The sequence below is a fragment of the Vulpes lagopus genome, chromosome 8 (assembly GCF_018345385.1).
Source record: "Vulpes lagopus strain Blue_001 chromosome 8, ASM1834538v1, whole genome shotgun sequence".
In the NCBI taxonomy this organism is placed as follows: domain Eukaryota; kingdom Metazoa; phylum Chordata; class Mammalia; order Carnivora; family Canidae; genus Vulpes; species Vulpes lagopus.
Genome location: NC_054831.1, coordinates 72,584,775 through 72,600,843, shown reverse-complemented (window position 1 = coordinate 72,600,843; position 16,069 = coordinate 72,584,775). Strand labels below are relative to the sequence as shown.

Below are 16,069 nucleotides of genomic sequence, written 5' to 3'. Positions count from 1 at the left end.
ACAGGACGCTCGGGGGCGCCAGAACACTGCGTCTAAGGCGCCGGGCTTCACCCGCCGGAAGTTTCCGGGCCCCCAACCAAGAGGAGCCCTCGTCACGTGGGCCAATCAGATGGCTCTACGCAGCCGGGCATTTCGCTATCTCTTCCGGGTAGCTCACGCCAAGATCGCTGACGTAGCCAATCAGCGCGGCCTTACGTGCGCGTGCGTCTGGCGTCAGGGGAGGGGTGGGGCCAAGTTGGAATTTTGGCGGGTCTGGCTGCCGGGCAGGAGCCCGCGCGGAGGAGGGTAAGAAGCGGGGCCGTGGGCGTGTGGCTGGTCTCTGACGGCTGGTCCCGGGAGAGCGTGGAGTGGAGGGTGGGCGGCGCGGAGCCCCGGGCGGTGAGGCGGGCGACGCCGGCGCGGGGCGGGCGAGCGGGCCACGGGCTGGTGGGCGCCGCGTGAGGAGCGCCCGCAAGGTGGGGGCGCCGCTCGCCCGGATTGAGGGGGTGCCGCGCGGTGGGCCTTCTCTCTGCTTAGGGGCCAGGTTTGTTTGTTGTTGGTTTTTAAGATTTTGTTTACTTATTCCTGGTTTTTAAGACTTTATTTACTTATTCCTGAGAGACACACAGAGAGAGGCAGAGACGCAGGCCCTCTGAGGGGAGCCGGATGTGGAACTCCGTCCCGGGACCCCCGGGGTCACGCCCTGGGCCGCAGGCAGGCGCTCGACCCCTGAGCTGCTCAGGCGCCCCTGTTTGGGTTTTTTCCTACAGGAACCTTTTTAAATGCCTGCCGAGTGCCTGCGATGTAGACATCTTATTTGTTCATTCATGTTTTTTTTTTTTTTTAATTCACGATTGGCTCCTAGTCCCTGAAAGTGTGCTGTGCGCAGGCCTCCAACATCACTTACGCCCTGCAGTTTAGGCAATAAAGAGAATATGGGGTAAGGAGCACACCGCAGTGGAAAGTGCTGTAAAGTCGCGGCGAGGGTGCGGGGCTTGGGGGGGGGGGACGCTCAGAGAAGTGGGAGCCTGTGGGGTGAGAAGGACCCCGGGGGAGCCTCTCCCCAAGAGCCGGAGGCCTAGGGAGCACTCCGTGTGTGGAGGAAGCTGAGGGCAGGCTGGCCTGACGGAGCAGGAAGCGGCGAGAGGGAGTATCCATTTCTTCATAGACTTTTAAATTTTGTTCTAAGGCAAAAATCATTTCAGAATCTTTTTTTTTTTTTTTTAAGATTTTATTTATTTGAGAGAGTGGGTGCGCAAGAGTGAGGAGAGAGGGAGAGGCAGAGGGAGAAACAGACCCCTGCCCCCTTCCCGGCTCAGCCCCAGGACCCTGAGGTCAGGACCTGAGCTGGGCAGATGCTTAACCAACTGAGCCACCCAGGTGGCCCCCGGCTAAGGAATCTTTACTAAGGGAATACCACGGTTTACGTTCATAGAAGATTATGAAGGAAAGAAAAGATTATTGTGGCCACTGTGTGGAGAAGAGGTAATAGAGAGACAAGAGACCAGTACCAGAAGCTCATGCAGTCGTTCAGGCAAAAGACTGAACGATATTTTGGAGACAGCCGCTATGGGCTCCTAGCAGTTGGGTGGTCCTGGACGTGAGGGTGACGTAGAGTACACGGCTCTGGGGGGAAAAAGACGCTTGGTCATAGGGATGAATGAGACCGTTTGCTTACCCTCAGGAAGGTTACAACCCAGCAGGTTTCCCAGGAGACAGTACAGTGTGGTGTACACAGTAGTTCCATAGAAATATTTGTCGAGTAAATGAAAAGGAAGCATCATAATGAATGTTTGACATTGGACAGACCAAGATTAGCTATGAAGCTCGTATTAGTTGAATAGTAATGTAGAAGAAAGTTTACTTTTTTCCCCTCGCAGTTCTTAAAATCACTTAAATGAAATAAGACAAGTGCACAGAAGTATACAAACTTAACCTTACTTAGCTCTGCCAAGTGTAGGTTTTGCTAAGTAGTACTGAATTGAAATCCTGATGTGACAAGGGTGCAACTAAATAAAACCACTCACTAGACTGCTGTGGATAAGGTAGCTGTTACATGTGTCACAGTCAGTAAAATGGGATAATAGCTCTAATATTTAAGCCACCCTCAATAATACTTGTTCCCAATCTGTCCCATCCACATAATCTAGTATCCTACAAATGACTCCATATTGCAACCAAGTTTCTATGACCACAGTGTGAAGTCGTGATAAAGTGGGATGGTGTTGGTGGTGGGGATGAGAAATGGCCAGATTCTGGATGAGTTCTGAGCTTCAAGCCCATAGGATTTTGAGATCCTAGGTTTATTACATATGCTACGTGAGAGAGCAAACAATCAAGAGTGACTTCTTCCATGCTGATTTCGTAGCATAGCCGAGATCTGACATTATTGCCATTTCCTGGGCACCTGATTCTCCTTCGAAGTTCTCCACCACAACTGTTCTCTTCGCGGCATGGATGGTAAGTTCTGTTTGTTTCATTGAAAACCACCCTTTTGTCCACAGTAGATTTGTTATTTATTCTACTTACAAAAAAGCAAAAGTACCACACCCTTGAGTATTGTCTGAGTGGTTCAGAGAAGATCTCATGTCAGTGAATGTTGCTCGTTTTAATCAGGTGGGATTTTTTTTCTCCTGGTAGTGGTGATTGTCTTTTATGATAATGGTAGTTGGCATGTACTTACAATGTGCCCAGCACTGTTCTAAGGTCTCTGCTTATATTAAATGTCTTAGTCCTCTGAGCAGCCATATTTTTTATCCTGGAAGACAGATGTTTAGTATAATTTGTCACAGATGAGACTGCCAGAGCAGGGGTTTGAACCCAGGCAGTCTGACCTCAGAGTTCACAATTAGTATTGAAATCTGTTGAAGTAGATTTAGTCTAACTCTGAATTAAACTCTTGTCCTTTCTAATCTTACTTTGTAAGGGTATGTACAAAATTTTACCTAGTAAAGAGATGCTACTGTAATTAGCAGAGCTTAGCCTGGGAGCAGCACAAAAATGATGATGCTGACTGCAGAGAGACCCTGACTAATAAAACACATTTTTTTTCTGGTTGTGTGATTGAGCTCATTATCTGAAACTGGATTTTGTTTTTAAATCCAGGTTTATTATACCTTGCCCTTTTCAAAAAAAGTAGAACCAAATGTTGTTGAAACTCTTCCACTATGATAACATGTGACATTGATTATACCTTTGGTAGATTAATAATGTCCTGTTTCCTAAAATCATCAAATTATCTTCAGGGCAGTTAATGTATATATATAAAGCATAATTATTTGCTATGAGACAGTTAAGAAAATAAGTGGCAAATGGTATGTGTTTTCTAAGAAATCATTGTATCTAATAAGCATTCATTTGGTTGGCACAGTGTTAACAATTTGGTTCCATATAGATGAAATCGAAGTGTTTACTGGTGCAAGTGTTTACTGGTGCTAGGGATACACGTTTGAGCAACATTTCTGCCTCCATTCTAGTATAGAGAGCATGATGATAGCAAGTAGGAAAATACCAGGTAGTTCCTAAGAGAGAAGAAGCTAGAATGAATTTGTATGCTGAGAGGAATGCTCCAGAAGATAGGGAATAATGGGCAATGTTGGGAAGAGAGCTGGTGATTATAGGCTGAAGTCCCTGAGGAGCTGAGAGGAAGAGGGTCTAGTATATATAGTAGAGTGAGGAAGCAGGGAGATTGGGTCAGCATACCATGCAGAAGACAGGATTTTTAGTGGTGCGTGAGTTAAACCAGGATGGGAGGTATCACGGGATTATCTCTGGTGCTCTCCTGAAAGAAAATGGGGTTGAGGAAGGATATGGAGGCCAGTTGGTAAAATTTGTCCCCTGGGGCTCCCAGTGGTGTGAGCCAAGGTCTCTTTTTAGGGTGTGCTCTCTTCCACAGCTGGGAACAAGACAGAGGAGGGTCTGTTGGCAGTCTTGAGGCAATGTGGCCAGTCTCACCCCTTGCACAGGGAGCCAGACTGCCTCTTGTGTCTTGCCGCACCCTGCAATTATGGAGTGTTTGTTGAGTAAGCAATTCAAATTATTATGCAACCTTGGACTTCAAATTTTAGACCCTTTTATCTGATTCTAGGCCATAAGTTTGGCTACTGGTCATTTTCCATCTGATGAGAGTGCAGAGTGGTGGGAAGAATACTGTTTGCTAGCCTGGATATCTCCATCCTAAGCCAGGATCCTGTGCTGACCTGTCTCACCACACATGGTCCTGAACAGGCCTTTGACCTCTCTGGACATCAGCCCTTGTCTTTGAAGGGAAGGGGATGCATGAAATATCCTTGATGTCTTTGCTTTAAAATGGCTCAGATTTATAAAGGATTAATGCCCAAATAGATAAAACGGTCACAGAAAATAAGCAAATCAAGAAAGAAGAAATCCAAAGGGCCAATACAGTAAACAATTCTTTGCTTTGTGAGATTTCTGGAAATGCAAATCAGAACAATGAGTTGCCTTTTAAAATCATCCATCAGACTAGCACGAAATTTGAAGTGAAAGATATTGGTGAGGGGGGTAAGGGAGAAATGGTACTTGTATACAATGCTAGTGAGGGTATAACCACTTCGGGAGCAGTTTGACAGTGTCTGGGAAAGTTGGAAAGTGTGCATACCCAGCAGTCCAGCAATTCCACTTCTGATAGGTATTCCCAGGGAACTCACATGTATGGCTAGGCAGATTTTTGGTTGCCACCTAGTTTGTGGTGGGAAAGTTGGAACTAGCCCATCTGTCCTTAACTGGAATATGAGTTAATAAAATGGGATAGTCTTATGGAATGCCATCTAGCAACTGAAAGAAGTAAACTAGAAGTCTGTGTTTTGATTTAGATCAGTCAGATATGCAATGTTAAATGAAAAAGTATGAAAAATACCTGCCCCTTCCACCTTAGCCTGGTGCCCACTAAGCACTTGGGAAGAGGAAAGGTGAACACAAGACAGCAGAGTCATTTCAGTTGCCCCCCTTTTTTTTTTTTTTTTTAAGATTTTATTTATTTGTTCATGAGACACAGAGAGAGAGAGGCAGAGACACAGACAGAGGGAGAAGCAGGCTCCATGCAGGGAGCCCAATGCAGGGCTCGATCCTGAGACCAGAATTACTCCCTGAGCCAAAGGCAGATGCTCAACCACTGAGCTTCCCAGGCGTCCCTCAGTTGCCTTATTAATGGTGAATGTTTTAATTCTCTGTGCTTTTTCTCCAAAGCACATTTGATACTTCCATTGATACTTTCTCTCAGTTAGGTCTATTTTCGATCCTTTTTCCCCAGGGGAGGAAGATGACTTATCTCTGCTCACTGCACTGCTGGAGGAGAATGAGTCTGCCTTGGATTGTAATCCAGAAGAAAGTCACCCCTTGACCCAGGAGGATCGTGAACCCGACGCCTATGATGAGCTCTTTGATGCGGATGACGATGGTGAATCTTACTCAGAGGAGGCCGGTGATGGAGAACTGGGAGAGACTGCAGTGCAAAAGGAAAATTTGGCCACTCTCTTTGGAGATATGGGGGACTTAACAGATGAAGAAGAAATTCCCACACGGCAGTCACCTGAAAATAGAGTCCCCCCCACTCCTGCTCCCAGTCAGGGGAAAACTAATCAAGAGTTGCAAGGTAGCTTTTCTACTAGCTTTTCTAATTTCTTTTCTACTAGCTTTTCTACTAGCTTTTCTAATTTCTTCAAGATAGACCAGGTGGAGCCTGATGGTTCTCATCAAAATAGCTGCTGAGTCAGGTGGAGATAAATGGCTTGGCAAAAAAAAAAAAGCGTGGGACTTAGATAAGACACTTAAGGCAGGCATTTCAGCACGTAGAGGCCCCCTGTCTCAGTGTCAGCCAGCTATAATTGGTCCTTCCCACAATGGCTCCAACATCTTTCGTGCCTATTACCAAAGAATCTTACTTAGAGATTTTTTTTTTTTTTTTTTTTTTTTTTTTTTTTTTTTTTTTATGATAGTCACACACAGAGAGAGAGAGAGGCAGAGACACAGGCAGAGGGAGAAGCAGGCTCCATGCACCGGGAGCCCGACGTGGGATTCGATCCGGGGTCTCCAGGATCGCGCCCTGGGCCAAAGGCAGGCACCAAACCGCTGCGCCACCCAGGGATCCCTTAGAGATTTGTATGTGGAGCCAGGGCCAAGACTGCTGGCTCTTCCACAGTCTCTTTGGGCAGGAGATCCATTTCTGAACAGAAGCTTTGAGGAGCACCCTTTTCTTATTTGTGACATCGGCTCACACATTTTGAAATTCTAATAAAATTCAGTGGTTGGCTGTTTCTTATGGTAAAAGAGCCCTTATTTATTGTATATTAATTATGGTATTCAGTTTATAAAATAATAATCATTCCCTGACACCGAAAAACTTGTTAACTGGGGATATGGATCTATGATATTTGTCAGTAGTACCAGTTCCTAACCAGCTTAGGTATTATAGGCTCGATTACTGAAAATACCAAGTTTCTTTCTCTGAGGGGCCTCTTTGAGGTACAAAAGTTGGTGGTAGTTCTCAGTATGTGAATATACCGTCTTAGAGTTTCGAGGTGGGGGAATGGCACCAAAAATAATTCCAGCATGTTTATCATGTATAATATTTCTTCTGTTCTGGATCTTAAATCAATATATTTTTTCTTTTCTAGATGAACTAAGGAAGTTGCAAGAGCAGATGAAATGTTTGCAAAAACAACTAGAAATAGCGACAATTAAACAGCCTACAAGTCCACCCCTTCCACCTAAATCTGGTAATCAGACTGTTAATTCTAGGAATACTATGCAATTCCATTATTAAGAAATTATAGCATTACTTCTGCATCCAGCTGCTGGTAAAATAGCCTTTGAGCCCCTTTCTGAATTTCCTTTTCTCTTAATAAAGTAGATAAGTCATCACGTCCACCTCTTAAAGAGAAGAAAGTTCAGAGAATTCTGGAGTCGACATGCTTTTCTGCAGAGCTTGATGTCCCTGCTCTCCCAAAAACCAAGCGAGTGGCTCGGACACCAAAGGTTTCACCTGCAGGTATAGTACTCAAGGTCTCCCTGGTTTTTCACTACTTTTGCTCTATTTGAAACTCACTGTCATATTGGTCTGCAGGGAGCACTGTCATCTCTGCCAATGGGAGAGGGCCAGAGCTCTGTCTTGTCTGCCTATTGAGAAAAGTAAGTTTGTTGGGAATGAGAGCCATTGCTGTATTTTGTAATCTTTCTCTACATCTCAAAGTGCTTAGAAAATCCTTAGGTACAAAGTAGATATTCACTAAAACAATGAATTGAAGTTTTCTTAAACTCTGTGGTCCTGTAGTTGAATTGTAGTAAGTATAACTACTGGCTTGAGTTCTCGTGCAGTCTAGAGATTGAATCTTTGGGCTTGTGAATTCAAGGCACAGATTCCTTTCAAAATGGCTAAGTTTTATTTGAAGCCAAGTTGTATTAAAGCAGACGGTCCATTCTTTGGAGAAGATTTCTTTGTCTGGAGTAGAAATGTACACTCATATATCATTCTAGTTCAGCCCACATATAAACACACAATTAAAATGGAGAAAATATGTAAGCCCTACATACTGATTTTGTTGCATTGCCTCAGTTTGCAAATGGTGGTAATAATTCTTCAGAAGATCTAAGACAAAATGGTCTGGATAACAAAGCTCAGAGTAAGCAGTATATTCCTAACCATTCATGTTCAAAAAGGCTCTTTTGAATAGCAGTGACGTAGGACATAATCGCAGAGAATAGCAGCTTCTCTGTATTTATACTTGACATAAATTATATATTCTGCATATCCACTTATGAATGGCATCCTTTCCTTTAGGACCTTTGACATTACTAAGGTATGTCATTAGGTCATGTTCAAAGTTTAGTTTTAAGGCATGGGGCATGGGTATGCTTTCTAGAGATTCTAAAGTTCTAGGATTGTCCTAGCTCCTAGCTTGGGAGCAGTGACCCAAAGTTTCTTTGAGGGTAAACAACAGTGTTATTTAAAAGAAAGTGGTATTTTTTAAGGAAAACATTCACGTTTTCTGATCTTCAGGAACATTATCAAACACTTCTAGAAGAAGAAAAATACAGGGATATTTAATGCAAGCAAGGCAATAAAATACCCTGGTTCCCCTAGATCACCATCACCACAAATAAAATCAAATGAAACAATGGAATGAGATGAAACCAGAAACAAGAGAGCTGACTTTAGGTTTTCTTCAGGTAGAGGTTGGTCTGCACACAAATCACTAATCATTGCTCCCTGAAGATGGCTCTTACTCCCTTGTGGAGTGTACCACAGCACTCTGTATGGGGAATACTCAGGAAATGTCATTGCAGAAAGGAACTGTGTTTGAAAGCAGCACTATAGTACAGCCACCACCTGCTACATGTGGCTAATTAGGCTTTAATTGGATGCAGTAAAATTAGACGTTGATTTCTTTAGAAACATTCATCCATTTTAAGTGCCCAGTGCGTGTGGCTGGTAGCCACCCTATGAGACCGCATCGGTATAAAACCTTCGCATTGTCACAGGAAGTTCTATCGGACTGCACTGCAGAGATTTGGAGGGTAGTACAGAAATGGTCTTGTGGGCTTCCTTTGTTCTCAAGATTTGGTTATTACATATGTTGATTTAAAAAAAAATTTTATATAAACAAATTTTGTAAGGATCAGTGTGATTTTTTTCCTTTCACTTTTATGCTAATTTTCTAGAGCCCAAAAGCTCCTCTTCAAGAATGACAAGTACACCCCCTCAACCACTCCGAACTACTCCTGGAAACAAACCTAGTGGGATGGCCAGAGGTCAAAATGCAGGGACCCCTAGGAGTTCTGGGGAACCGGCTCAGACAGTAGTCTCCGTGGAAGCCTTCTCAGGCCTGAGGCTCAGGTCAGTAACTATAAAGGCGTCTCACTTGGTTCTCGTGCCCCACTAGATGCCTGTCCTCCTTCCCAAGGATTGAACCTTCTAGAAATGACGTGTTTGTACAGCAGATCCACTTAACACCAATATCTCTTTAATTTGGCAAATGTTGGCAGTAAGACTAGCCATAACATCCAGTACACTTCACATGTGAAATGTCTAAAGGCGACTTTTTCTTATTTGAGTGATGAATAAAAGATGATGTATCTGTAAAAGGGAAATGGACAAGTAAATAATAGTTTATTTAATCAGAAACTGTGATAGAGATTATTTTTAAGTCCATAAAGGTGTATCCAGTTTAACCAGAATAGTAGTGACTTCTTGTAACTAATGTTAAGAAAAGGACCCTGTGCTCTTTTTCTAATAACTTTTAAGGCAAACTTATGTCCTTTGCTTCAGTTATAACTGTGGGGAAATTAAGATACTCAGTTAAAATAGGAATAAGTCCCAGGATCATTTGAGTTAAAAGCTTTCAAATCTTCTGTCCTCCATATCACTACTCCATTGTATCTCTATTCTGTCAAAGCCCAGGGCAGAGCAGTAATTCTTACTCTGAGACCAGATTGCTTTTAGTATAGTCCATCTGAGTAGCTAAGTGCAATCCCTTTAGAACACCTAACCCTTGTCAATCTAAACTAAAACTGCTAAGGTCTTAAATTATATAATATTGAGCAGAGGGAGAATAAGCTGCCACCATGAAGTAAAAGCGTATTGTAAAGACTCCATACTCTCCAAAATTGGAAGAAAGTATTCAGTATCTTAATTACATCTGAGACAGTCTGTGGGCTGGGATACAGTAAGAGCTATGGTTTTCACTGCAGGGTTTTTTGTCTTAAGGTAAACCACCCCCAGCAAGATGATAGTGCCTGCTATAACCAGTTCTCTGTTGAAATTTCCCACAGAGAGATGTTGCTAATGAAACTGTACATGCAGTAGACAGCCCAAGCTTCTGAGTGGCCTACAGATTTAGGGGACCACAATTGTTTGAATCTCTTTGTAATTGTACCTGGATCTCAGGCTCTGAAAATACTCCAAAGGGCAGTAATGTGATAGTAATCTATTAATTCACAGAAATCAAGCCACAAAAAGGATTTCTCTACCTACATCAGTGTTTTTCTCCCGAATATTCTTCATTGCTTCAGAGTTAGCTCTATGACTTTTTATTTCTAAAGACCTTTGAAATAATCAAAAGGCATGTTTTATTCTGGTTTTTCTTTTGTTTTTGAATATATAATATGATCCAGTACGGAATAGGTATTAATATTCCCCTAGAGAAAAATAGCTTTTGCAAATCCACCAATGTTTGGCCAGTCATTAGGATTAAGAAAATATTAACTGAAGCTAGATTATAAGCTTTTATTTATTGTTATATGAAAATGTTGGGTTAAAAAAAATCCAATTAGAAATTAAAGACCCTGGGCAGCCCGGGTGGCTCAGCAGTTTAGCGCCACCTTCAGCCCAGGGCCTGATCCTAGAGACTTGGGATCAAGTCCCACATTGGGCTCCCTGCATGGAGCCTGCTTCTCCCTCTGCCTGTGTCTCTCTGCCTCTCTCTCTCTGTGTCTCATGAATAAATAAAATCTTTTTAAGAAAAAAAAAATTGTAGACTCTGTGAAATTATTACAGAATTGATGAAATTTAAATCTTATTTTTAATATCAATTCATCATTTTGTATTAAAGTCAAAAGAGATTACTTTCAAAAGACTATTATAACATATGTTATCATTTATAAGAACTTAGAGTGTGTACAATCTTGTTTTCTGTATAAGCTCCAGTTCTCTATCCAAGTAAGGATAAACTAGCCTTAAGAATTATCTTACTTTGGGCAGCCTAGGTGGCTCAGCAGTTTAGCATTGCCTTCAGCCCTGGAGACCTGGGATCGAATCCCATTTCAGGCTCCCTGCATGGAATGGAGCCTGCTTCTCCCTCTGTCTGTGTCTGTGCCTCTGTGTCTCTCATGAATAAATAAGTAAAATCTTTAAAAAAAAAAATTATTTTTATTTATCTGCCATAAAAATCTTTCCCTTGTCTTTACTATATAACTAAGCCTCCCTGAGAACAAGTATTTCAGACAATATTTCTATCTGTAATGTCTCTTCTAACCAACCTGCTACAGTGCTAGGTAATCTTTTATTAGAATGATAATCTAACCATTGCTGGTTTCTTGACCCAGGCGGCCTCGAGTGTCCTCCACAGAGATGAACAAGAAAATGATTGGCCGAAAACTGATCAGACTGTCTCAGCTCAAGGAAAAGATGGCAAGTGAGAAGCTAGAAGAAATAGACTGGGTGACTTTTGGGGTTATATTGAAGAAAATCACTCCGCAGAGTTGTAATAATGTAAGCCATCTTACGGATTTCTTAGCTGCTCCATCACAAGCTGACCGTGGGGATTCATGTTCTTGATTTCTCTACCCCAAGCCTATTAGTATTTTATTTTGAAATAGCTGCTAGTGAGTTCACAGATTGCCTCACCATCGTTGGATTGCTATCTGAAGGTTAAATACGTAAAGAATGTCCTACTTACAGACCTGATTGTACAGGGTCCTTGGGCTTTTCACTGTATTATTCCTGCCGTATTTCACTGGTCATTGTTTTGGTGGCACAAGGGTTGCTCCTGTGATACTGTCATCCCATTTGAGGGGGAGAGGTCGAGTACCTGGATCCTCTAAAGAGCCTTTCTAGAAAGAAGAGGTCAGCCTCAGAAGTTCTGAAATTGCTGACTGTGCCAGCACAGTGCATATTACAAAATATCTAACAGATTTTAAAATTGCAGTTGACAGAGAGGTAATGAGAAGATGACTTTGTGGTGTGGGAAGTCAGAAAACCTGCATCCTAAGCCCCATTCTCACTAGCTATGTGGACTTAGCCTGACCTTTAATCTTTAAGTACTTTCATTTCCTTATTTGTAAAAGGAAGGAAATGGCTTTTGTTTATATCAGAATTCTCTTCCAGCTCTCAAATACTAGGCTTACTCATGCATAATCCTGATTTCATTCCCTAATTGAGATCTTGGTCAATCTTATATTGTTCTACAAGTCCTGCTCTAGCCCTCTTACTGTTAAAAGTGAAAGTGAACACATCTGGTTCTTTTAAGTTCTTAATTGTGTCACTACTGGTATTGTGGCTGGTAATGACTAATGACACTGGCTGTAATGATTTGAAATGATAGGTGTAAAATTTTATTTGAACCCTCCCAAGAAAGGAGTTGTACACATCCATGGAAACATAGTTAAAACACTTGAATCCAGTCAATAACTCAGCATAACCAATAACCACACCCATTCCAAGATGCCTGTGTGAAATAGCTTGATTGAATATTCAGATTATTTTGCCTTTAAAAAAAAAACTGAAAGTGGACATTTTTATGTAAGTGGTTAGCATTTTAGTTGCATTTCTTCAGATACAGAATACTTCTGAAATTTTACAGTTAAACATAAACCAGTTGTCTTTAAATATGCTTTTGTTTTTCTTGTAAGTTAGGCAAAGATTGAATAGCACAGAGCTGACACCTTTTTTATTAATAATATTAATAAAAATTAATGTAAATTAATAAATTAATCAGTGATAAATAACATCCACTAAATTTATATCAATAAGTCATTAAATGGTAGTGCCACAACTTGACTCTGGTCCTTTGAATATTGTGTGTTTGTGGTTAGAAAGGTGGTGCTATCCCATTAACGATTTAGACCTGAGAATTAGAGACTTCACTAACGTGTGTGCTTCTGGCTTTAATTTCATTTATAAAATGAGAAAGGTAGTAAATACTAAAGCCTAGAGGTAGGATTAATTCATAACAAACAGGCATTTTCAAGATTATACAATAAGACTGGTTTATGTTTATATATGTTCCCACTGTAGAGGACTTGAAACACAGTATAGCCCATTGTGCAAAATTTATTAAAAAGAGGGGTAAATATTTATTCCAGGGGAAAACATTTAGTATCTGGCGACTGAATGATCTCCGTGACCTGACACGGTATGTGTCGTTGTTCTTATTTGGAGAAGTTCACAAAGAACTCTGGAAGACTGAACAGGGTGCTGTCATAGGTCTGCTCAATGCTAACCCCATGAAGCCCAAGGATGGTTCAGATGAGGTAAGAATCTGTTTCCGTGATCTTTCTTTCTCTTTCTCTCTGGTCTTTACAGCTGAGCCAAGTTCTATCAAAAACTGGTCTATCTCCAGAACTGAGTCATGCTTTTATATATCTTCAGTAATCTAGCTTTTTTTTGTTCCTCACCCACCAATATTCTGAACTTCTGTCTACTCTTAAATGTTTCACAACGATTGCTTTCATTAAATCTTTCCACATTAGTTCCAAGTTTCCTAGAGTGTTCTGCTCAGGTCTCCTTACATTTTCTTCATAGATCTCCATTGGCGGCATCAAGCAGGCAGGATTTTATAGTTGATTCCATTAGTTGTACAGCCATAACTGCAACTTAGAACCAGAGTGATTTCATCTTCTCAGCAGCAGCAGAGGTTCCTGCTGCTATAGCCTGAGATCTATTGTGAATAGCAACATACCTTTTCTCCTCCCAGCCAGCAAGAAGTATCATTTTGTTGTTACTATATGTTATCATTAATACAATAAGGGAGAGTGAGAATCAAAATTATTTTCTTTTCTTCCTTTTACCAGAGAACAGCAACAGATCTTCCATCCTTACATATTAATCCCAACATAGACAATGTAGTGATGTCAGGGCCAATGTCTATGAGCCTCTCAGCCTTCTCCTCTTGGTCACTGCATGGCTTTGAAGCTATTGCCCTCATACCACCATTCAAGGCAGGAGTGACCCAGCCCTGCCCTGTTTGCTTTTTTGGGACCTCCTGAATCAGTCTCCTTGGCCAGAACGCAGTCCTGTGACTATCACTACCTGCAAGGGATGCTGAGAATATGAACAGGATCCGTCACCTGAGGCTGAGCGTTGGCCCACCCAAATAAAATCCAAATTCTGCAGCAGAAACAAAGGAGACAGGAGAGAATGGATACTAGGTAGAGAATTGAGCATATCCCCTATACTCCTGTTCCTAAAGCTGCTCTATAGGGTCCTGGCTTCTAATTCCTATAGACTGCTACAGCCTCGCTAATTCCCACCAGCCAGCCTCTTACTCATTCTTGCTGATAAAAGGCCATACTTTTGTCAGCTTTTAACTCCCACTCTGTGTCTTCTCTGTAGGTGTGCTTGTCTGTTGATCATCCTCAGAAGATCTTAATCATGGGTGAAGCTCTTGACCTAGGAACATGTAAAGCAAAGAAGAAGAATGGACAGCCGTGTACACAGACTGTTAATTTGGTTGGTTTCAACTCTGTTGGGATGGATTCTGATGAGGACGGGATCTAGTGTGACTAGATTGTAGATAGCATAGTGGTAATGGTCAATTTGAAACAGAGTTTCCTACATAACAGAAAGCACCAAAGTAAGAAAATTCGGTGTGTAGTTAGTAACTGCCAGTTTAAAAAACTGAGGACAAGAGAAGGATTTAACCTCTCAGGAAAGTGATCTTTTATTGCCAACTGACTGGAAGGTATAAGGAAGACAGATTTTTAGTTTGCCCTAAAGTCTGAGCAGTGCCAGAGATCAAACAATGATGAAATGCACTGAAAGCCGTATTTTCATCTCTTTAAGTCCAACTTGTATTTTCTTAGAGCCTTTTAAAATGTAAGTCATAATTTAAGATCCTCATGTACCATACAATTTAGCCTTTTATGTACAGTTCAGTAGTTTTAATGCTGAGGTGTGCAGTTATCACCACTATGTAACTTTAGACCCCACCCCTACGAAACCCCATACTCCTTAGCAGTCACCCCCCATTACCTTCTTCCCCCAGCCCCTGGTAAGTACTACTCTGCTTTCTGTCTTTATGGACTTTTCTCCTTTGGACATTGCATGTCATGGAAATGTACAACACGTGACCTTTTGTGTCTAATTTCTTTCACTTAGCACGACATTTCTGGGATTTGTTCACATTGTCACATGCATCAACATTTCATCTTTTTCGTGGTCAAATAATATTCCATTGTATGCGTACAGCAGTTTGTTTATTCATTAGTCATTGGGCATTTTATCAATACTGCTGCTATCAGCATTCTTGTATAGGTTATTATATAGATGGATGGATGTTTTTAGTTTCCTTGGAATTTCTGGGTTGCCTGGTAACCTCATGTTTTGGCTTTTGAGAAACTTCCAGACTGGTTTCCAAAGTGGCTTTTACATTCTCACTAGCAGAGAGGAGGGTTCCATTTTTTCCACCTCCCAGCCAACCCTTGTTTCTGTGTGCTGCCGATGACAGCCATTCTAGTGGGTGTGAAGTGGTGCTACTTAGAGTTCTGTGAACAAATTAAATGGCGGGTTTTGGTTTCATCACCTTTTAGTTCCCTCATTGCTTCCTAATAGATGAGCTAGTGAGCAGGAAATAGCAGGAGGGAGATAGTTGGAGAAAGAGGTCTCAGAAGAAAGTGCTTGATGGATTTCCACAGACCAGTGTGATCATTAAAACCCTATTGTTGCCCATCTAAGGCCTCACCCAGTAGAATGTTAGCATGTTTCCCCTTTTTTTTCTTCACTGAAGATAGTTTTATTCTCTTTTTTTTTAAGAGAGAGAGTATGCACGGTGGTGGGGTCAGGTGGTAGGAGTAGGAGGAAAGGGAGAGAGAATCTTAAGCAGACTCCACGTTCAGTGTGGAGCCCAACATGGGGCTTAATCTCACAACCCTGAGATCGTGACATGAGCCAAAATCAAGAGTCAACACCTAACTGACTGAGCCATCTGGGCACCCCTGATTTGTTTTATTCTTAAATCAGTTTGTATTGAGGTAAAATACACATAACCTGTAATTAACCATTTTAAAATGTACACTTGAGTGATACAGTCAGCATGTTTCCTCTTGTGCAACCACCAGCTCTCTACTTTCAAAACCTCACTACCCCACAAAAACACCCTATACCCATTGAGTAACCACTCTCCACCCCTCTCCTCCATCCCCTGGTGATGGGCCTAGTGTATCTGACTTCTTTTATTGTCAAGGTAGAGCGAGGGCTTATGGGGTGAACAGTATCATTTTTTCTTTCACCCAACTAGAGCTCTCAAGTGGAATTTCAGAGAAGTCACTGCATAGCTGCACTTGAGGAATGGCCCTGGAGATCAGTAGGGGGGGCTCTACACTCAGCACCCCATGAAGCTGGGAGAAAAGAAAGTGTTTA

General features: G+C 41.9%; 1 protein-coding gene across 8 annotated transcripts in view; it reads left to right on the top strand.

Annotated features, from left to right (window-relative positions):
• Positions 1-237: 237 nt before the first annotated feature.
• MCM10 (minichromosome maintenance 10 replication initiation factor) overlaps positions 238-16,069 on the top strand; it is an 87,856-nt gene continuing 72,024 nt past the window's right edge. For 6 of the 8 annotated variants that reach the window (XR_005989617.1, XM_041768133.1, XM_041768132.1 and 3 more), the window contains exons 1-9: positions 861-919; positions 2,348-2,439; positions 5,249-5,590; positions 6,612-6,713; positions 6,845-6,985; positions 8,656-8,830; positions 11,038-11,203; positions 12,796-12,963; positions 14,045-14,161. Coding sequence is in view for 7 of the 8 variants with exons in the window: in XM_041768133.1 (XP_041624067.1) it covers positions 2,433-2,439; positions 5,249-5,590; positions 6,612-6,713; positions 6,845-6,985; positions 8,656-8,830; positions 11,038-11,203; positions 12,796-12,963; positions 14,045-14,161 (1,218 nt within the window). In the remaining variant the exon portion in view is untranslated. Of the gene's footprint in view, positions 286-860; positions 920-2,347; positions 2,440-5,248; positions 5,591-6,611; positions 6,714-6,844; positions 6,986-8,655; positions 8,831-11,037; positions 11,204-12,795; positions 12,964-14,044; positions 14,162-16,069 lie in introns of those variants that run through there. The other 2 variants (XM_041768129.1, XM_041768134.1) reach the window with 2 other exon arrangements.